The sequence below is a fragment of the Gopherus evgoodei genome, chromosome 10, assembly GCF_007399415.2.
Source record: "Gopherus evgoodei ecotype Sinaloan lineage chromosome 10, rGopEvg1_v1.p, whole genome shotgun sequence".
NCBI lineage: Eukaryota > Metazoa > Chordata > Testudines > Testudinidae > Gopherus > Gopherus evgoodei.
In genome coordinates, this window is record NC_044331.1 from 12,690,013 (window position 1) to 12,712,722 (window position 22,710).

Here is a 22,710-nt window from a genome sequence, read left to right on the forward strand (position 1 = left end):
AAAGATGGAGCTAATTACAACTTGTAGAAAGAACTCTGTGTTGGGAGGAGACCTCCCCAACAAGCATGCATGGCTTTATCTGTGATGTGATTTCTCTCTTTTGAATCCTCACTCCTGAATCACTGGTCAGGACAGAGCTCGTGTCATTTTGATTTCGCCCAACTGTGCAAGCAGGAATAATACTGACGTCAGCAGCCCGTCCCTGAGGCTTTGCTATCTCCTGCTACACAGCCAAATGCTCAGAGGAGAATTTTAGAAGCCCTGGTTTTCATCACAGCATGGCTCTAGAAGAGTAACTTAACAAGATGGATGACCTGATCTGTCTGCTCTGATCTGCTGTGTGCCCATCACCATGGTATTTGAGCACTCGGAATATTTGCATAAAATTCAATCCAAAAGGATGTGGCTTCTCCATTTCTTCTCTGATCGTGCTGTTTGAAGGTACAGAATATTTTTTCCTCTTTGTCTTCAACTCCTTTCTGCATAACTCCTGCATAGTGATGTTTATGATCAATGTACTAGGGTCATTTCAGATACCCTGCTAATTCTGAGAGGGGTTGGAGACTTGGGCTGTCTTCTCGAGGGTGTCTATTTGTACCATTCTGAAAAACAAAAAGCTATTCCAGGAGTTGGGGTGGCCTGGAGGAAGGTGTGAAGACCAGAGATGGAGGGCAGACTGAAGAGAGTAGTGTGGCTGGCATCGTGGGTGGCAGGAGGATAAAGTGGCATGACATAGCAAGCACTGTCTGCATTTTACATTCTTCAAGGAAACCAGCCTGCTCACCCTCTGCCCCAGTGCCTCACTCCACTGAAGTCCAATGCAAAACTCTCACTCACTTCGATGGAACCAGCATGTTACCCCTGGAGCCTTCTATACTAGCACCTCAGCGTGCTCACGCTTCTTCTAGATTGATGCACCGGTAGCCAGATCGCTATCCCTTCCAAGACTGCCAGTTGGTCCAAAGCATGGAGCTGGGTCTTTCCCCATGCCAGGGAGCTGTGTTTGTGTGTCTGATTCCTGAGCTCACCGAATATTCCATTGCTGCCAAGAAGGCACTCCAGGAAACCTGAGCTATTGGCATTACTGAACTGCCGTGATGGTGTCACCCATCTGCCCTGCCCTTGTCCATGCCCTCAGACTGGGCTACTTTTAGAAAGGGCCAGCATTAGTTATAAAAATCCTTCGACTGTAGCATTTCAATTCTCTCCCTATTTTATTATGAAAAAATATGCACGTGCAAATAAAACTCCCTGTGCGTATCTCATATCTCTAGATCAAGTTTGTGTTTGTGTCTATCAAAGTAATGTGTAAGCACACAGCACTTTATAGAAATGTCTGGACTGTACAGTGTCTCGTTAAGGAGATGGTCACATCCATCTATTTGAATAGAAAGGCAAGCTGGAACTTTCAAGCGTGTGCTTCAGATTATTTTTGGACCTAGAAAACCTCGATATGGGAAAGTGTTTCTATTTGGGGCTGTGAAACTAGGCCACCTCTAAGATCAGTGATCTACATTTCCCAGGTTTGGGACTACAGGCTAATGTAGCAATTGTCGTGCTCTGAGACTCTTCTGCCAATGTCCCTAAGCAGGGATGGGAATGGAGGAAATCAGTCTTAAAGGTGTGGCTTAGTGGGCATATTGGAATGTGTTTGACTGGCTAATGAAAAATGATGATTTTCTCATGCTGCAGTTCTGTAGCTCCTCTGCCTTCCCCCCAAGTTGTGTGTGAATGCACAGAGGTAGTGGAGGATGTCCTGTGTGAGTGATGACCAGGGGTGGCTCCAGGCACCAGTACGCCAAGCACAGGCAAGCCGCCGAATCTGCGGGACTGGGGACCTCCTGCAGGCAAGCCGCCGAAGGCAGCCTGCCTGCCGTGCTTGGAGCAGCAAAATACCTAGAGCTGTCCCTGGTGATGAGTTGAAAAGGAGACAGTACTATGCCTAGGTCTTGCCAGTATCGCACTGCAATTCCTTTGCACAGCACAACTCTGCAGCAACCCTCCTCCTCAGTATTGCCAGCCCCAAGTATTCAAAGATCAAGAGAGAGCCTTCAAAATCAACAGGTTTTAAAAATAAATGCATTGGGGAGAGGGAAGGGTTCAAACTTTTCTCTACAGCCATGAGGGCTAGACACCTACTTCAAAGAAACCTGAGATTCTCTCGTAATCACTTGACTCCAGTAGGGGCTGTAGGAAAAAAAGCATCAAAGAGCAGGAGATCAGTTTACTGGCCATTAAAATGCAGTCATCTCTGGGGTGGAACTCAGGTGTTATTTTTCAGCCTGGACTCTACACACGTGTCTGTAGGCAAAGAAGGGAAGACTAACGCATGCAGTTGAAACTATAGAAGGGCAATCACTGTAGGCAAAATAATTATTAGACTAAGAATCGACCAGGGCCCCCCGTTTTAATGACTCCTATATACAGGTTTGTATTAATATTTGTGAAATCTAGTCCAGCTGTTAAAACACCAGACCCAAACAAACAAACAAACAACCTACAAGTGATTTGTCCTCTGCCTGGGTTATTTATTTACTTTGCAAATGCCTCCTCTCTTGCCGTTCAGCGGTGAAGTCCTAACTCCTGGCGTTTAAGTGGAGCTTCCATGATCATCAATTAAAATCAGTTTTAAAATGATGAATTAATCACATTAGTATTAATCTGCAGTATCACCATGTCTATGGTACAGTCTTCTTGATAATCACTGATTTAATCAGATATCAATTAGAGTGCATCTTTAATGCCACAAGAGGAACTGCAAGATTCTGGGACAATTATCTATAAAAGAATAAGAGCTAGCTCTCATTTAGTGCTTTCCAGCCATTGATTTCAAGTGCTTTAAAAAGATAGACAAGCATCACACTATCCCCATTTAACAGATAGTGGAACAGCAGTGCCAAGATGTTATCTGCCCAAGATTACATGATGTGTACTTAAGGAAGGGGAGGCTCTAGGTATTTTGCCTCCTCAAGCATGGCAGGCAGGCTGCCTTCCGCGGCTTGCCTGGGGGGAGGTCCCCGGTCCCGCGGATTCGGCGGCACACCTGCAGGAGGTCTGCTGAAGCCACAGGACCAGTGGACCCTCCGCAGGCATGCCGCCGAAGGCAACCTGCCTTCCGCCCTCGCGGTGACTGGCAGAGCACCCCCCGTGGCTTGTCGCCCCAGGCACACGCTTGGCGTGCTCGTGCCTGAAGCCGCCCCTGATTTAAGGACAAGCTAATAGAGGTGGTCAGGAATTTTCCATCAAATTTTTTTTCTATGGAAAAATGCAGTTTTTGCAAAATTGACATTGCAAGAAAACTTCTGTTTTGCCAAAAATTTCCAATGTTCCAGCAAGAAAATAAAAATATTTTGTTTCAAGTGAGGTTGACTCAAGTTGAAATGTTTTGTGTCAGGTGCGTTCAGCTGAGATGCCATGTGCCCATGCAGGAGCATGGCTTTTTTTGGGTGTTGAACTGCAGTAGTGCATCATGGGAGTCACATGACCACAGTGTATCCTGGGAGATGTAGTCCAGTGGGGGAACTTGGCCAGTAGAGGAGAATGGGAACATGAGGCAGCTGAACTACAAATCCCTTGAGGCATCAAACCAACTCAGAGACATAAATTAGTGTCAAACCTAGCCAAAGAAAAGCATTCTGACAGTTCTGTAACATATTTTGGAACTTTCTGTTGTATGAAAAATTGATATTTTTGTCCTGATTCAGGATGAAAAGAGACGTTAAAATAGCAGAATTTCCTGAAGGATGAAAAAGCCAATTTTGTCCTGAAAACGCATGTTGAAATATCAGATTTTCCTGCAGGATGGCAATTCTGATTTTTGAGGCGCTCTACTGGCTAGAGTAGGAGTTGCACAGCCCTCTACTGGGCAGAATTGGAACCGCACACATGCTGTGTACTGCTAATAACGCATACGCCTGTCTCGAGCGACTCTTTGAGCCGTAAGGTCTCCACTGTTGCCCTGAAATTCTGAGTGGCCAAACTATGCAGCCTAATGACTGCTCATTGAGTTCATGGGAGGATACAGATTTTCTTACAGTGCATATGTGGTAAATGCTTGCTAATGCAGACTGTCATTCTTTTGTGTGAATCTCAAACTGTCTCCCTGCTCCTCACTGAGTAGGCTTGGAAAGATTTGATTTTTATCAGCAAGCATTTGTAAATATCAATTTCACTGTGTACACACAAATTGGTGCAACCATATTTCTGTCCATAATTGAAATGTACAGATAGGCAAAGTAAGGGAAATGCTGCTTGAGAACTTAGGAGAGTTTGATTTAAGGCTGTTTACTTGTGTATATTTTGATAATTATTGACTCAGCCGCATTGCTGGTCCCCTCCATAAAATTTCCCACAACTAAGAAAATTTAAATAAATTGGAAAAAAAAAAACCTTTAATATCTTAATTTTGTGCAACAGTGAAAAGAGAAAAATTGAAAAAAATCCTTAAATAAACATTGAGATTATGTTGAAATTATAAAAAAAAAAATTGAATTCTGCAAATCCTACTTATTAATGAGATGAGACCAGTCCAAGACTTCATTATTTTTTTCCTCAGTGCATTATGAATTATTATAATAAATAATTAAAATGCCTGCTGTCAAAACAAATGGCCCAAGTCCACTTTGGCAATGCTCTGAAACATCATCCTTCTGGTCTTGTGGTTTGTTTATTATTGTGAATTGCATACTGCTCAGCAACTTACAGTGTCGACTAATTGGCAACGAGTTTCCCAGTCATTAGTTCAAATTAGTGAGACTCTGATGACACAGAGAATGGTGACACCTGGTTGTGGAGACAGTTTCAATCTGACCCTTGATGCAGTCAGAACAGTGGTTTGTTTTATACATTTTTTTTTTTTTTTTGGAAAGAGATGCAGAGACAGAACAGTTACATAAGAATATCAACTCCAAGTGCCTGACTCTCTTGCAATGAGAGAATGTTCTTTTCATTCGGATCCACAGCTTCCTATTGATGGCATACAGTGATATTTTAAATCACCTTGACTTTTTTAGCCTTTTGCTCTCTCGAGCCACATGTTGCACCTTAAATCCTAGCCGCTGCTCTCTTTATGCAGGTGCCAGCCATTTCTTTTGCTCCGCTTGGGCTCGGTGCAGTGGGCGTTCTGGATCACTGGCTCCATTGTTGACACAGTTTCACCAGAAACATGGGAGTCAGGGGACTGAGTCAACAGCAGCAAACAACACTTAGTGCTGGAAATGCAAAGCCAAAGGTTCATATTGGTCCGGGGCGCATGAGGGGCTGGAAGCAATTAAAAGGCTCTTGTTGGAAAAGCAGCAGGTGTCTCTGACAAGACTCGTCAGCCCTTGCTCTCTCCCTGCCTTTTCACACCTTTGTTTCTCCATCTTTCACCCCATGTAGAAGCTACCTGGCATCAGCACTTGGCAACTGCGGCCATCTCACCGCTATTACCCTTCATTTCAGACCCTTCACTTCATGACACCTCCTTGATCGCAGCACTCCCAATCCCTCCTCATCACTACAGTTTGCCTGCAGTGTTTGGTTTGCTGAAAAGGCAGAACTGATGAGAACAATGGGGCAAAGGGAATAGTAGCCAGCCAAGCTGCAACTCGTTCAGGACTGCAATTTTCCCCCAAGCCAGCTACTTTCTCTTGAGAGGCAGCTCACTTTCCCATGCTGAAGAGGCTTCTGATGGTGAGGGCCCAGAGCCAGGAGCCATGTTGGAGGATTTGTTTTGTGTGAGGAAGGAGAAAACATACAGCCTCACACGTGCCTGCAGGAGGCTTCTTCTCTTATGCCAGGCAGACAGTCTGAGTCATAAGCAGAGCGCAGCAAGGCCCAGCAATGTTGCCAACTCTCACAATTTTATTGCCAGTCTCCTGGAATCATAGAAATTTAGGATTGGAAGGGACCTTGATAGGCGTCTAGCCCTGCCTCCTGCATTGAAACAGGACTAAGTATTATCTTCTAGACCAATGTTTCTCAAACTGTGGTCCCCAGGATGGGCCCCAGGAGTCCATGGGTCCTGCTGATCAATTCCTCCCCTCCCTCCTGCATGCTGGGGAACAGCTGTTCAGCAGCCTGCAGGAGGCGCTGGCGGGGAGCAGGAGGAGGTGGGATGGGGTGCACTCAGGGGAGGGGGCAGAAAGAGGTGAGGAAGAGGAGGGGCAGGGCTGGAGTGGAGGTGGAGCCTTGGGGAAAGCGGTGGAATGGGGGTTGGGGAGTCTGCAATAAATTTTGAATCAAAATGGGGGGTCCTTGGGTTGCTAAAGTTTGAGAACCCCTGTTCTAGAGCAGTGTTTCCCAAACTTGGGCCACTGCTTGTGTAAGGAAAGCCCCTGGCAGGTCAGGCCCGTTTGTTTACCTGCTGCATCCACAGGTCTGGCTGATCGCAGCTCCCAGTAGCCGCGGTTCGCTGCTCCAGGCCAATGGGAGCTGCTGGAAGTGGCAGTCAGTATGTCCCTCAGCCCGTGCTGCTTCCAGCAGTTCCCATTGGCCTAGAGCAGCGAACTGCAGCCAGTGGGAGCCGCGCTCGGCCGGACCGGCAGATGCAGCAGGTAAACAAACCGACCTGGCCTGCCAGGGGCTTTCCCTACACAAGTGGCGTCCCAAGTTTGGGAAACACTGCTCTAGACCATCTCTGACAAGTGTTTGTCAGATCTGTTCTTAAAAACCTCCAATAATAGATACCTCTCTAGGTAATTTGTTTTCCCTAATGTCTAACCTAAATCTCCCCTGCTGCAGTTTAAACCCATTACTTCTTGTCCTATCCTCAGTGGTTAAAGAGCAATTTATCACCCTCCTCTTTATAACAACCTTTTATGTACTTAACGATTATCAGGTTTTGGTATCAGGTATTACTTACTTAACAATTGTTATCTCTTCTCCAGACTAAACAAGCCCCTTTTTTTCCAATCTTTCCTCATAGGTCATGTTTTCTAGATCTTTAATTATTTTCGTTGCTCTTCTCTGGGACTTCCTCCAGTTTGTCCACATCTTTCCTGAAGTCTGGTGTCCAGAACTGGGTACAACACCCCAGTTGAGGCCTTATGAGCATGGAGTTGAGCAGAAGAATTACTTCTCGTGTGTTGCTTACAACACTCCTGCTATTACATCCCAGATTGATGTTTTCTTTTTTTGCAACAGTGTTACACTTGACTTATCATTAATTTGTGATCCACTATAACCCCCCGATCCTTTTCTGCACTACGCCTTCTGAGGCAATCCTTTCCCATTTTGTATTAGTGATTAGTCCTTTGTAAGTGAGGTCTAGCACTTTGCATTTGTTCTTATTGAATGGCCCCTTATTTATTTCAAGCCATTTCTCCAGTTTGTCAAGATCACTTTGAATTCTAATCTTGTCCTCCAGCTTATATTCTCTCCCAGCTTGGTATCCTCCACAAACAGTGTACTTTCTATGCCATTATACACATAACTTCTGAAGATATTAAATAGAACTAGACCCTGGCCAGATCCCTGCAGATCCCTACTTCGTATGCCCTTCCAGCTTGGCTGACAATCATTGACAACTAGTCTCTGTGTATGGTTTTCCAACCAATCGTGCACCCACCTTATGCTAGGTTAGTCTAGGCTATTTTCCCTAGTTTATTTATGAGAAGGTCACATGAGACAATATCAAAAGCCTTACTAAAGTTGAGATATATTACATCTACTTTGGGTGTGTTTCTTAAAGCCCCAGCTCCTGAAGCCATGTGATTATGTGAGGCTGTCAGCTTTTTTGACAGAAAAAGAAAAAGAAAAAGTAAGTTCCTTGTGGTTTTTGGAAAAGGCTTGAAAATCTGGCTCTGAATAGTTAAAAAGAACAGATGGGAAAGAAGAACCACCAACATTTTTAATTTTAAAAAAATCTCATGATTTTTAAGCCACTCTTATAATTTTTGGGGGCCAGACTCATGGCTTTTGAACACATAGGGTTGGCAATACTACAGTCTTAATAAGGGACAGATGTGTATGTTTCCCCTGGTCATCTTCCCTGCTGATTCAATCATAGAATATCAGGGTTGGAAGGGACCTCAGGAGGTCATCTAGTCCAACCCACTGCTCAAAGCAGGGCCAATACCCAGACAGATTTTTGCCCCTAAATGGCTCCCTTAAGGGTTGAGCTCACAACCCTAGGTTTAGCAGGCCAATGCTCAAACCACTGACCTATCCCTCTGGAGCTCTGAAATGGTTTGGGCAACAGGTGCATTCTGGGATACAGTGGGACGGACTAGGGGAATTTGATCTTCCGTCTAACCTCTGAGATGAATCCCACAATCCACTGGGAAAACTGGCTAGCATGCCATGAGCCTGGAAGCAGGGCAAGGAGCTCTGGGATATCTGCCCACATTACAGTTAGGGTGAGCAGACAGCAAATGTGAAAAATCGGGACAGAGGTGGGAGGGTAGTAGGAACCTATATAAGAAAAAGACCCCAAAATTGGGACATCTGGTCACTCTAATTACAGTTGATGCAAGACATAATTAAGAGCATGCACAATGGGCTGGGTTACATTGATGTAAGCTGTATCAGTGCAGTTTTTGTGCCTAGATGAGCCCTCCCCACTTTGATGAGGACCAGGAGTGAGGGAGAATTTGTCTTCAGCCTATACGTGAAGTATTGGCTGCTGTGGAAGGTGGGATGCCAGTCTGGACATCCCAATGGTCTGGGACCACTCCTAAGCTCCTGGGTTTGGTGCTTTTAATTTGAGCTGGATTGTGTGGCTTGGGCTGGTCTCGGCGGTTCACTGCCATGCTACAGCTGGGAATAAGCCCAACTGCTCTCAGCATTGGGTGTTTTGTGAATATCACCCTTTCGCCACCCTGGGAAAGGACCAGCAGCTGCTTTCCAGCAATGATAGAGTGGTCATAGCATAGGCCAGGGAGTAGATCACAGGTCTGGCGGCCGGCCAGTCTGGGTTCAGTTTCTGGCTCAGCACTAACTTGCTGTGTGACTTGGGGCCAGTCACTTGGGATAAAATGTTCCAATTTGGGTGCCTGACTTCAGGCACTCAGTATTTTGATGTTTAAATAAGTTGTTCTCAAAGGTGCAGAGCACCTGCTGCTCCCACTGAAAATGAGGCTCTATATTTAGGCATCTATATATGGATTTAGGTGCTTTAGGAATGGAAATTTTGGGTAAAACCCCTCTGGGCCTCAGCGTCTTCCATCTGTAGAATCAGGGTAAAGATATTGATCCCCCCTTTGTAGAGTGCTCGGAGATCCAGGTGTGAGAAGCACTGTGCACGTTCTAAGGGGCGTATGTATTTCCTAAGGTACCTATAGCATTTAGGAACCCAAGTCCCATGGACACTCAGTGGGACTTCCACTATTAATGCCTGAGGTGCTTTTGAAAATCTCTAAAGAGACTAGTTTCAGGCCTCGCACCTCATTGCCATAGCAGCAGTGGGAACGCTTTGCTGGGATGCCGGCCTGACTTTTCCCACCCCCACCACACCAATCAATGAATAAGCAGGACTTCTCCAGCCCAGGCTGCAAGCTGCCAATGGAACTTGGCTTCCCTCTGCTCCGGTGCTCTCCATACATAAGGCAGGGTGATTCTCTATTCCAGAATTAGCATGACTTCAAGGAGTGCATCCTGCCACTTGAGTGGCTGATTGGGTGGAGGTGAGTGGTGGATGCTGCTGGCTTCTCTTCGGGGAACATCCCAACAGACAGCCTTGTTCTGTTTCCTTTCCCTTCAAGGATCCGACTGAGCCTGTCAGGTAGCTTTCAAATGCCAGCTCCTCCGGGACTTGTTAAATACTTCATCAATGCCCCTCTTCCTCTGCAGAGCTGCCCTTTCACTCATCCGGTCTGTTGCTACCTGACTTGGATTGCTTCAGGAGAAAGGTTTCCATAGTGATCTCGGATTCAGCACAGCCAAAAAAAATAAAAAAATAAAAAAAAAATCCAGCTTCTGTATCTTAAGTGTTTCTTTTAAAGGACCCAATGTATGGCCAGCCAAGGCCAGGGATCACCCACATTTAGCAAGGCTGGTTTGTGTCCCCAAGACTGTTCGGTTGTCTGCCAATTTGTGCTGCTTCCTTGCTTCTCCTTATCCCTTCACTGTGCCCTTTATGCTCGGGTAAAATGGTCAGGTGTTAGTAGTAGTAAAAACGCCTCTCTGCAAAATGTCAATCTGCCTTTCCAAAAGGATTTGTTTGCAGCGTTAATCTAAACTGTGCTGTCAGAAGTGGCTATATAATGAGGATCTGTCAGAAGCCCTAATTGGATGAGTATTCAAAAATTTTTTTGTTATTGTTGTTTTATCCTTGGGACTCTGTTTTCGCAGCGATTCTCATTAGCTTTGAAAATTTAATCTTCTTTTAAAGTACAAGCTTAGTGCCCCTCACTCCTCAGGAGCTGCTCAGAGGCACAACAGCTACTGGTACCTTGCATGATAGCTCTTTTGAGTCCCCCCTGCAGTTAGAGAGACGATCCCCAGGCAGGATCTCAGCAGGAGCGATGAGTGCAATTTCTGTCCGTATCCAGGGCTCTCGCTACCAAAAGGAAGTCTAAATATCACAGGGAAAGCAAACCAAACATCTCTGAAAAAGCAAGTTGCAGTTCTGACTCCACCGGCTGCAGAGCAGCAGCCAGACTCTCACTCCAGTGGGGCATAAATGCACGTGACACTGCCACGTCTTGTATTCATTTCATTGAGAGGGGATGGAAAGGGATTTCTGAGTACTCAAAGTAAAAGCTAAGGTTTGATCCCATTGTCAAGGGCAATAGGGTAAGTATGGCGGTGGAAAGAGATGGTGAACGGGCAGGAGGAAGGCACCCTCTCATGAGACCCTGGAGGACAGACTGTATCATGCACAGCAGGCATCAGATGCATATTTCTAAGACTCCCATTGGTAAAGTATTTGGCCACCACCAGAGAAAGGTGAAGATAAAAAGGTCATTCCCAGATGGGCAGCAGCCATTACCTGCCGTGATATTTACTATACCATTGTTGTAAGAGAGCCGGAGTCTGCAACAATCATCTTGATAATATAATAGTTGTTGATAAATGGCAAAGACTTGGCAACCTCACCATGCTGTACAACTCTCCTTGTCTCTTCTTAATGGGCAAGGATCCTTCCTCCACTCTCTGAAACAGCCTCTCTGGGCTTCATTAGCTTCCCAACTTTGATCAAACCCTCTCTCTTCCCTAGTCTGGACTGTGACAACGTCTGACTCCCGTGTCTACACTCTGGGAAGTAGCTGTGGCTGAGAACAGATGCAGAAGAATATGGTTTAAATGCAGAGGTGGCCACAGACAAACATGAAATGCTATTTCATTTCAGAAATCAGAGCTGAGCAATCCTTAAACCAACCCAACCCAAATCATATCCCCTGTTCATCAGACATATCCACTGCATTGCTGTCTGCCTTAGCCCCATCTCATTCCCAGATACTCCCTCCAGCACATAGCACAGCCTGCATTACATAGCTGGTATCCACGAACCTAGACGATAATTGATTATGAAGCCCCCAGGTCACTTGTCTCTGAGGCGCTGTACAGACAGGCTCCTGCACGCCGCTCCACTGTGCACCAAATGCTTTGTAACAGAAAGACCTCTCAAAGGGTTTATGCCTCCATATGAAATAATGCCAAAACGTGCTATCTAAATGAGCCCTCGCTGATGTTCTTGCCTAAAAAAATGGACAGCAGATGATTCTTTTAAAACATTCGGGTTTTCCAAACCAGCTTTTTATTGCATTTTTTAATTGCAATCTCAAGCGTGCCATAAAAAAAACCCACCTCACAGATGGAATTGTTTCCATTACCTATTTCACAATAAAAACCCACCGATAAATGGAACAGACGCTCCCCCACCGATCAGCCTCCTTTGCCCCCTCCCTCACACAGACTAATAAAGGACCCACAGTCTTAATAAATCCGTTAGCCAAGAAAGGGTTTCTGTTCTGACACCCATGTAACACCTTCTCTTCCCCGTCTCTATCCCTAATTGCATTTCATTTAACACACGTAATTACTGAAATGACGTCTTCCAAAAATAAACTGTGGGGTATTCAGAGCCGCCTTGCTTCTCAGCATTAGGGTTGTTTTCAGCCAAGAAATCTGTGCCTTTTAGCGCTCTCTTGGCAAACTCAGGTGCAGGCCAAAGCACTCGTGATTCTTCCCCACCAATACAGTCCTGGAAAAAGCGCTCGAAAAACCAGGAGCTGGAGCAGGTGTGACACAATGGTCACAAACCATGATGTTTGCTGTGTCATTAAGCATTTGTTGTGGTGCCTTAAGTCAGCAACCTCAACAATTCATCAGGTCTCAAGCCAGAAATAAAGGTGCAGGAGGAAATCAGGCCATGGTAATTTACCCAAACTAAAGCGCTAACATGCATGATAATAAATTCGGTGGATTGAGGTTTACCAGCTGACATGTGTGGGGGCTGACACAACAGTTCTCACACCGACGGGTGGCCCAGATGGCTGCCCATGGACTTTAATTAGTTGTCCCATGCAATTCTACAAAGACCCCTTCAATGAAAATTTTCTAACCAGGGCTTCTAAAAATCAGGGCCCAAAGGCCCCCTCCCCCAGTTTTTAAAATGCAATCTTCATAGACTGTGGGTGAAATCAAGGCTCCATTGAAATCAGTGAGAGCTTTATCCCTGAGTTCAATCGGGCCAGGATTTCACCGTGTGTGCAGGGGCAGATCTAAGTATTTTGCTGCCCCAAGCACGGTAGGCAGGCTGCTTTCGGCGGCTTGCCTGCGGGAGGTCCCCGGTCCAGCAAATTCAGCAGCAGCCTGCGGGAGGTACGCCAAAGCCGCAGAACCAGTGGACCCTCCGCAGGCAGGCCGCCAAAGGTAGCCTGCCTGCTGTCCTCACAGTGACCGGCAGAGCGCCCCCCCCGTGGCTTGCCGCCCCAGGCACGCGCTTGGCATGCTGGTGCCTGGAGCTGCCCCTGCGTGTGTGTGTGTGTCCCAGTATGGATTGGCTTCTCAGTGCAAGATGCAGCACTGCATGCTTGGACTTGTAGTATTTGTAGCCTCTGCATTAAAGGGAAGGGTGACTGCAAACTGGTCCACTGCAAACTGGGCGTAACTGTAAGGCTCCGGGCCCCAGGGGCCTTGGTTGAACAAAATTCGTCTGCCCCCAAGTTATGTGCATGTCCAGAAACAGAGGAGCTTCAAGACTGCCTTGCTCAACTCTCCTCTCGAATTTGCAATTGAAGCCTTCCAGTCTGGTGCTTAACAGCCTCTGTAACACTGATCACAGATGGAGCGTACATGCCACATTATTGAAGTTGAAGGGCACAGCTTAGTTTCTGGGGAATAATAGAATGAAATAATTTGATAGCGACCAGCTAGATTTTTTTTTTAAATGTTCTGTTCCTTCAAGAGTGCTGTTGAACATATAACACCCAACCCCCCATAACTTATTCATTATTATGCTCCAAGAGGGGTGCCTCTAAAATCAAATGAGGGTAGACATGATGGGTGTTTAGAGCCATTACTTTCAATAGTTTTATACAATATTTGAATCATTGGTATTCCTCCAAACCAAGAGGAGAGAGAGCCAAAGCTAGATGAATGTATTAGCATTAAAAGCCATTCATGGGGCCTGGCCAGGCCCGCCTAGCAGATGGAGGCCCTTATGTTTTGGCATCACACCCATATGGAAGACTAATATGCAGTCCAGGAATAGAATAGGTTATTTCTCCTCTTCCTAGCAATCTCCAATCCAAAGGCTCTTTCAAGTCAAGCAACTTCATCTGGAACTTGTACAGCAGGGTGCTATAAGAGTCCAGGCAAAATATTTTTCTTTTTTTTTTGTAGTTAAACTGGAAGCCTAAATTGCAACACTGCCTTGAAAGCAGCATGTTAGGTTTTGATTGCACCATTTAAAAGGCCATATAAACACACTCAAAGCCTGTCAGGGGTTCAAATCAGCCAGAGGCCACATAGAAACATGGAGTGTTACTTCAGCCTCATCTCGAGTGGGACCTTCTCCAAACAATCCTGCAGCTGGATACATCCCACCATGACCAGCAAGCTTTAGTCACTGGAAACTCAGAACTGGCATAGCAGGGTGTGTTGCACTTCTGTCCATTCCCTGTCTGTACCTAGCTCCAGGGCCGGCTCCAGGGGTTTAGCTGCCCCAAGCAGTCCCCCCCACCCCCCAAAAAAAGCTGCGATCGCGATCTGCAGCAATTCAGTGGGAAGTCCTTCACTACGACCTGGAGTGAAGGACCCTCTGCCGAATTGCTGCCAAATAGCTGGACCTGCTGCCCCTCTTCTGGAGTGGCCGCCCCAAGCACCTGCTTGCTAAGCTGGTGCCTTGAGCTGGCCCTGCCTAGCTCCATCAGGCCTTGTTATTCATGACCATAGGGCCAGATCCTGAGCTGGCATAAATTCACTGATGCTAGGTCTGATTGCACCAGCTGAGGATCTGGTCCATACCCTGTTCTTTTTTGGTGACTGCAGTGACAATTGTGTTTGTTACTGTCCGGTTCCTGGAAGAGGTGACGGTTTCTGCAGCCAAGTGCTAACCAAGGTGTACAATACTTTAATTTCAGGGCATCAAACCCCTTATGACTGTATTCAGTAAGCCAAACCTCTGCTCCCATTGACACCAAGTAAGGGTTGCTGCTTGTGGCCCATTAACCAATAGGCTGCACTGTACATTAGGGTCCAGGAAATGTTACTGCAAAGATGTGTCTAATAGTGAAATTGCTCCCAGGTATCTGCCTTCATGAAACAAGGACCAAGAAACACACTGGTCTATCCAGCCCCCAGGAACCACGGTGGGTTTGTGGGCTTCGAGGGGGGGGGGGTGGGCAGGGTTAGGGTTAGGACTGGGTAGCTCACACTCCCTGGGAGTTTCCATTCCCGGCAGGCTCACTCCCAGGGAACACGCTCTGGATGATGTCGCTCTGTTTCCCTCACAGAGCGCAGGTTGGTATCTCCCCGTTGCCATGGGAACCTGTTGTTTTGAAATCCTGCTTCCAGAGGTGCAGCAGCAGGAGCTGAGCAGGTAATGGCTCAGGCTGTGCCCCTGATCTGCAGCGCCCTGCTGCCCTGCGCCAGGATGGGGAGGGGTGGCCTGTGGGTCAGGGTCACTGTAGCCCATCTGTGGAGCAGGGTATTGTTTAGGGACGGGAGGATTTCTTGCTGTATTGCTGGGGTCAGTGCTAGCTGGAAAGGTGGGGGCAGTTTGGGGGTCTGGAGGGTGCTGCTGCTGTTTCCTGGCTGGCTGTGTGCTAGGCCAGGAGCTCAGTCAAAGCTCACCCTTATCTTCCACAAGGTGAGCTTTATTATTGTCACCCTTGGGAAAGATCAAGGTGGAGGTGCTTCTCTCAATAGAAGAGAAATAGATAGATTATTAGGGACCTCAGGAGATCATCTAGTCCAACCCCCTGCCCAAAGCAGGACCAATCCCTAAATCACCCCTTCAAGGATTGAACTCACAACCCTGGGTTTAGCAGGCCAATGTTCAAACCACTGAGCTATCCCACCCACAAAAATATGGAATGCTTCACAAATTTGTGTGTCATCCTTGCACAGGGGCCATGCTAATCTTCTCTGTATCGTTCCAATTTTAGTATATGTGCTGCCGAAGCTGTGTGGCTGTGCAGTGGCCTATGGGAAGCTGAGCGACAGGAAGGCTGTTAGGGAAGGTAGCCACTGAGACATTCCCAAGGTGATAAAACAAGGTTGAAAACCAGCAAGATCTAATGGGAGAGGGGGGAGCAAGGAATGAGATTACTGGGGAATCCTGCATGTTTGGCCAGAGACAAGTGCAGATGATTTACCCTTGTGCTGAACCTTTTTTGACCCTACATGGTACAAGATACTGGTACTGTGTTCTATGAGTAACAAAGCTTTGGAGCGCTGCAGTTACTAGATGGGAAAACAAACCATGGAGAAAACCCTCACTCAAAGCTGTGGCAATGCTGGAGTGAGTTTCATGAACGGTTGGGGTGACATGTACAGAACCTAGACCTCAGAAGCAAGTTGTTCAACCTCAGCTGTAAGGATAAGCTCACTTCTATCAGTCACATATTTATCACCACCTACAGAAGCTCATTGGGAATGAATGCAACCCGGCTACTTGCCATCAGGACCTGCTGGGGCCACAGTCACACAAACAGCTTTGTCACCCGCAGCAGATTAGGCAGCCAAGAACAGCCAGGAACCAAGTCCCATAGAAAATGGTTTCAAGCACTGGAGGCCACATGATCACAGAGTATTATTGGAGCAGAATATATGGTCACTTGGCCAAAGCCTATGAGGGTCGACAGGCAAGAAACAGGTTCAGCAACCAAATGGACCTAGAGGCTTAGTATAGCTTCCAGTGAACTGCGGCCAATATTTGGTGGAGGAAGTGAGGCTGTGCCAGGAGCACAGGGCAAATGCTATAAGGAGCTGGTTTTGCCTCCCGTCCATGAACCCAGGGCTTCCTGGGTACAGGGTCAAATCCTTGGAATGACTGTGAACCGTGGTGTCTTCATTGGTGGCCTGTATTATGTTGCTTCCGGCCTGAAACCTGCAATGTACAGCACCGGTAGTGGCTGCTTTGTAGAACTGCCTGGGACACATGATTAAAGCATATGGGAGCTGCCAGGAAGCAGGATAAATACAGGTGACTGCAAATTCAGAGAATCCTCCACAGTCCTGTACTGGCTTCAAAGGGGAAGGTTTTCTCCAATGATCAACATTTTCTTCAGGCTGCTGCATCTTATTTTAGTCATTGCCCAATGGCATAAGGTTTTACATTATCAAATATTAAGGGAGGGTACCAAGGAGCAGTGCTCCAGTTCCCCCTGACACGTTAATAAAGCTAAAGCGTTTTTATCTCTGATAAATTACGCTCATTTTACACTCAGTCAGTGCTCCTGCTGCAGCCCATGTGAGAATCATCATGGAAAGGGGCTTTCCTGGGAGCAAGCTGCTGCAGACAGCACTAGTAGCCAGTTAAGCAGCTAAAGACTAATGACAGTCTTCACCTATTATAGCCCTGGATTACAGTTATATTGGCATCTTATAGCTCAGCTGTTGAGTCAGGGACTGAAATAACTCTTAAAATGGGACTGATTTGACCAGGGGTTATTCTCAGGTGGAAAAGGAGCTTATTTTTGGAATCATTAAATGTCATGACTGGCACTAGTGGAGAAAGTTCATTCTGGTCAGGGATCACATCAGTTTTTTTGGTTAAAATTTGGGGGCTCCTGAAAAAGAAAAGCTGCTTCTGACCATAGCCTGCCTCCATTGTTGGGCACTTTTGCTAGTAGCGTAGGGGTGTGACGTGCTATAAGTTAGGAGAACGCAGATGCAAGTGGGGTTATTTGGGCTCCCCCAGTGGAATAACCCCACTCAGTGGGTGGCCCTCAGGATACATCTGTAACAGTTGTAGAGGTTTCCTAAGCCCGAATCTCAAGATGTGGTGAGATCCACAGTGAAAAACTGATTGGGGATAGCTGGATACATGAGACTCTCTAGTGACCCTACTGGAATTGTGGAAGCCCAGCTCTGTTTGCTGTAAGTAAGAGATCTTCAGTGTGGATTGGAGATGGGAATTGGAGGCCATGTAGTGACCCCTGGGCTGTACCTGAGGTAAGGGTGGCTGTAGCCTGCTCCATTATGTGTGGCAAATTGTCTATGTAGCCTGCAGCTGGGCAAAATTTGGATGCCTTTGGTGTATTGCCTGGAAAGCTAATAATTGTCATGTCCTTTTGCTTTTCCTTCAGGTGGAGTGGATCCAGTATCCTTGAGCCCCACGACCATGGACAGAATGACTAGGGAACAGCCCCTGTCCAGACAAGAGAAGGTGAAGATTGTGAGCAGTATCTTGAAGCAGGCTCCACCAGAAGAATTCTGTGAGGCCTTCAGCGATCTGCGCCTGCTGGTGGGTGATGACAGCTTGATGTGCCAGGAAGCTGCCTCCCTCTGTGCCCTGCACAACAAGCTCCACTTCATCCCAGTCAGGAGGAAGGAGTGTGAGGTGCTGCTGACCCGCCACAATGAGCTGGAGGAAAAACACTTCCTTGACTCCCAGAGACAGGTCTCTTTCAAATTTGACCACCTGAGGAAAGAGGCAAGTGATTTTCAGGCTCACCCACAGGAAGATGAGAAAGGTGAGGAATGGAGAAGGGCCCTCTATGAGGGCCTGAAAGCATACGTCAGCAGCCACTATCCTGGGGGAATTTGCAGTGTCTTCATCAAGGATACAGCAATCCGGAAAATCCTCATTGCCTGCATAGCGGGTCGTCTGCACCGACCCTCAGCCTTCTGGAATGGCCTGTGGAAATCAGAGTGGACTTTCACCTTGACTCCCACTTCCACTTCCACCCAAGTAACCGGGACCATCATGGTGCATGCTCACTACTTTGAGGACGGCAACATACACTTGACAGTGTGCAAGGATGTGGCAGAGAGTCTGCCTGTCACCACAGAGACCCAGACCTCCCAGGACTTTGTGAAACTGCTGGAGGATGCAGACAACCAGTTCCAGGATGGGCTGATGGAAGAATACCAGAGGATGAGCAATACCCACTTGAAGGCTTTCCGAAGACAGCTGCCCATCACCCACAGCATGATCAACTGGGAGAAAATAGTGACAGCTAAGATAGTGGAGGCACCTGCTGCCCAATGAAAGGCCAGTTTGTATGGGATCTCTGAATAAAGTGTTCAGGGAACGGAGAAAGTACTAAACATCCTATAAAATAAATAGAGAAAAGAAAAATTGAAAAAAAAAAAGAGAAAACGAAGGCCAGAAGAGTTCTGTGGCGTCAAGAGCCAGGGCGCTCTCCTGGGGGGTTGGGAGATCCAAGTGGAGGTTTTCTGCTGACCACAGGATAAGTGCTCACACAGATCAATACGCAGTCACATTGTGTGTCAGCTTGTTGATAAAGTGGAGGGAGTTCTAAGAAAAGCAACCAAATTGATGAGTGGGCTTCAGAGAGAGAGTGTGATTTCATGATAGAGCACTGGACAGCACATGCCCTCTGTCTCCCCACCTCTCAGGTTCTTCAATACACAAGACCCTAGTTACATAGTACACCTGTTCTCAGGGACTAGTTTATTAGCATATCATAACTTAAACAGTCTCTCTTTCCAATCCCTCAGTGGGACATGGTTCTTCCTTTCTGTGGCCTGGCTGCTTTGCCCTTTCAAGCCATCTTTCTCTTCTCAGCCTACCAGACAAATACAGTTTCTCAGTTTCCCACTAGATAAATGCAATTCCTCCTTCCCAAAGTCTGGTCTTCAGTTGTCCACAGCCAAACTTATAACCTCAGCTTCTCCAGCTTGTTCCCTGAATCACAGAATATCAGGTTGGAAGGGACCTCAGGAGATCATCTAGTTCAACCCCCCACTCAAAGCAGGACCAACACCAACTAAATCATCCCAGCCAGGGCTCTGTCAAGCTTGATCTTAAAAACCTCTAAGAAAGGAGATTCCACCACCTCCCTAGGTAACCCATGCCAGTGCTTCTCCACCCTCCTAGTGAAATAGTTTTTCCTAATATCCAACCTAAACTTCCCCCACTGCAACTTAAGACCATTACTCGTTCTGTTACCACCATTACTCTGCTACCACTGAGAACAGTCTAGATCCATCCTCCTTGGAATTCCCTTTCAGATAGTTGAAATCAGCTATCAGATCCCCCCTCATTCTTCTCTTCTGCAGACTAAACAATCCCAGTTCCCTCAGTCTCTCATAAGTTATGTACTCCAGCCCCTTAATCATTTTTGTTGCCCTCTGCTGGACTCATTCCCATTTTTCTACATCCTTCTTGTAGTGTGGGGCCCAAAACTGGACACAGTACTCCAGATGAGGCCTCACTAATGTCGAATCGAGGGGAATGGTCACATCCCTCAATCTGCTGGCGATGCCCCTACTTATACAGCCCAAAATGCTGTTATCCTTCTTGGCAACAAGGGCACACTGTTGACTCATATGCAGCTTCTCGTCCACTGTAACCCCTAGGTCCTTTTCTGCAGAACTGCTGCCTAGCCATTTGGTCCATAGTCTGTAGCCGTGCATGGAATTCTTCCATCCTAAGTGCAGGACTCTTCACTTGTTCTTGTTGAACCTCAACAGATTTCTTTTAGCCCAATCCTCTAATTTGTCTAGGTCCTTCTGTATCCTACCCTTATCCTCCAGCATATCTACCATGCTTCCCTGTTTAGTGTCATCTGCAAACTTGCTGAGGGTGCAGTCCACCTCATCCTCCAGATCATTAATGAAGATATTGAACTGATATTGACTGACCCTTGGGGCACTCTGCTTGATACTGGCTGCCAACTAGACATGGAGCCATCGATCACTACCTGTTGAGCCCGACGATCTAGCCAGTTTTCTATCCACCTTATGGTCCATTCATCCAGCCCATACTTCTTTAACTTGCTGGCAAGAATACTATGGGATACTGTATCAAAAGCTTTGCTAAAGTCAAGGAATAACAGGTCCACTACATTCCCCTCATCCACAGAAACAGTTATCTTGTCATAGAAGGCAATTAGGTTAGTCAGGCATGACTTGCCCTTGGTGAATCCATGCTGACTGTTCCTGATCACTTTCCTCTCCTCTAAGTGCTTCAGAATTGACTCCTTGAGGACCTGCTCCATGATTTTTCCAGGGACTGAGGTGAGGCTGACTGGCCTGTAGTTTCCCGGATCTTCCTCCTTCCGTTTTTTAAAGATGGGCACTACATTAGCCTTTTTCCAGTCATCTGAGTCCTCCCCCAATAGCCATAAGTTTTCAAAGATAATGGCCAATGACTCTGCAATCACATCCGCCAACTCCTTTAGCACCCTCGGATGCAGTGCATCCGGTCCCATGGACTTGTGCTCATCCAGCTTTTCTAAATAGTCCTGAACCGCTTCTTTCTCCACAGAGGGCTGGTCACCTCCTCCCTATGCTGTGCTTCCCAGTGCAGTATGGGAAGCTGCTGGGAGCTGACCTTGTTTGTGTAGACAGAGGCAAAAAAAGCATTGAGTACATTAGCTTTTTCCACATCCTCTGTCACTAGGTTGCCTCCCTCATTCAGTAAGGGGCCCACATTTTCCTTGATTTTCTTCTTGTTGCTAACATACCAGAAGAAACCCTTCTTGTTACTCTTAACATCTCTTGATATCTGCAACTCCAAGTGTGATTTGGCCTTCCTGATTTCACTCCTGCATGCCCGAGCAATATTTCTATACTCCTCCCTGATCATTTGTCCAATCTTCCACTTTTTGTAAGATTCTTTTTTATGTTTAAGATCAGCAAGGATTTCACTGTTAAGCCAAGCTGGTTGCCTGCCATATTTACTATTCTTTCTGCACATCAGGATGGTTTGTTCCCACAACCTCAATAAGGATTCTTTAAAATACAGCCAGATCTCCTGGACTCCTTTTCTCCTCATGCTATTCTCCCAAGGGATCCTGCCCATCAGTTCCCTGAGGGAGTCAAAGTCTGTTTTTCTGAAGTTCAGGGTCTGTATTCTGCTGCTCTCCTTTCTTCCTTGTGTCAGGATCCTGAACTCAATCATTTCATGGTTACTTCCTCCCAGGTTCCTATCCACTTTTGCTTCCCCTACTAATTCTACCTGGTTTGTGAGCTGCAGGTCAAGAAGAGCTCTGCCCCTAGTTGGTTCCTCTAGCACTTGCACTAGGAAATGGTCCCCTACACTTTTCAAAAACTTCCTGGATTGTCTGTGCATCGCTGTATTGCTCTCCCAGCAGATATCAGGGTGATTGAAGTTTCCCATGAGAACCAAGGCCTGTGATCTAGTAACTTCTGTTAGTTGCTGGAAGAAAGCCTCATCCACCTCATCCTCCTGGTCTGATGGTCTATAGCAGATTCCCACCACGACATCACCCTTGTTGCTCACACTTCTAAACTTAATCCAGAGACTCTCAGGTTTTCCTGCAGTTTCATACCAGAGCTCTGAGCAGTCATACTGCTCTCTTCCATACAATGCAACTCCCCCATCTTTTCTGCCCTGGCTATTTTCCTGAACAGTTTATATCCATCCATGACAGTGCTCCAGTCATGTGAGTTATCCCACTAAGTCTCTGTTATTCCAATCACATCATAATTCCTTGACTTTGCCAGGACTTCCAGTTCTCCCTGCTTGTTTCCCAGGCTTCTTTCATTTGTGTATAGACACTTAGAGATAACTCACTGATCATCCTGCTTTCTCAGTATGAGGCAGGAGTCCTCCCCTCTTGCACTCTCCTACTTGTGCTTTCTCCTGGTATCCCACTTCCCCACTTACCTCAGGGCTTTGGTCTCCTTTCCCCTGGTGAACCTAGTTTAAAGCCCTCCTCACTAGGTTAGCCAGCCTGCCTGCAAAAATGCTCTTCTCTCCATTTGTTAGGTGGAGCCCGTCTCTGCCTAGCACCCCTTCTTGGAACTCCATTCCACCATCTTGTCCCTTTAGAGCAGTGTTTCCCAAACTTGGGACATTGCTTGTGTAGGGAAAGCCTCTGGCGGGCCGGGCCGGTTTGTTTACCTGCCGCGTCTGCAGGGCCAGCTGATCGCGGCTCCCACTGGCTGCGGTTTGCTGCTCCATAGTCCAATCCCCTGCTCAAAGCAGGACCAACCGCAACTAAATCATCCCAGCTTTAGGGCTTTGTCAAGCTGGGCCTTAAACCTCTAAGGATGGAGATTCCACCCAGGGCTGGCTCTACCATTTTTCCTGCCGCAAACCAAAAAAAAAAGAAAAAAAGCCCAAACTGCCGAAGCAAAAAAAAGGCGCCTAGACTGTGCCACCCTAAGAATGGATGGAAT

General features: G+C 46.8%; 1 protein-coding gene and 1 non-coding gene across 5 annotated transcripts in view; one reads left to right on the forward strand and one right to left on the reverse strand.

Annotated features, from left to right (window-relative positions):
* FAM174B (family with sequence similarity 174 member B) overlaps positions 1 to 19,318 on the forward strand; it is a 56,639-nt gene extending 37,321 nt beyond the window's left edge. For 2 of the 4 annotated variants that reach the window (XM_030578694.1, XM_030578693.1), the window contains one exon: positions 17,682 to 19,318. In XM_030578694.1, coding sequence (XP_030434554.1) covers positions 17,717 to 18,586 — 870 coding nt within the window. In that variant the 5' untranslated portion in view covers positions 17,682 to 17,716 and the 3' untranslated portion in view covers positions 18,587 to 19,318. Of the gene's footprint in view, positions 1 to 15,459; positions 16,577 to 17,681 lie in introns of those variants that run through there. The other 2 variants (XM_030578696.1, XM_030578697.1) reach the window with 2 other exon arrangements.
* On the reverse strand, positions 15,454 to 15,556 carry LOC115659285. Its single transcript, XR_004002506.1, has one exon. It is a non-coding gene; the product is annotated as a U6 spliceosomal RNA (small nuclear RNA).
* Positions 19,319 to 22,710: the final 3,392 nt, after the last annotated feature.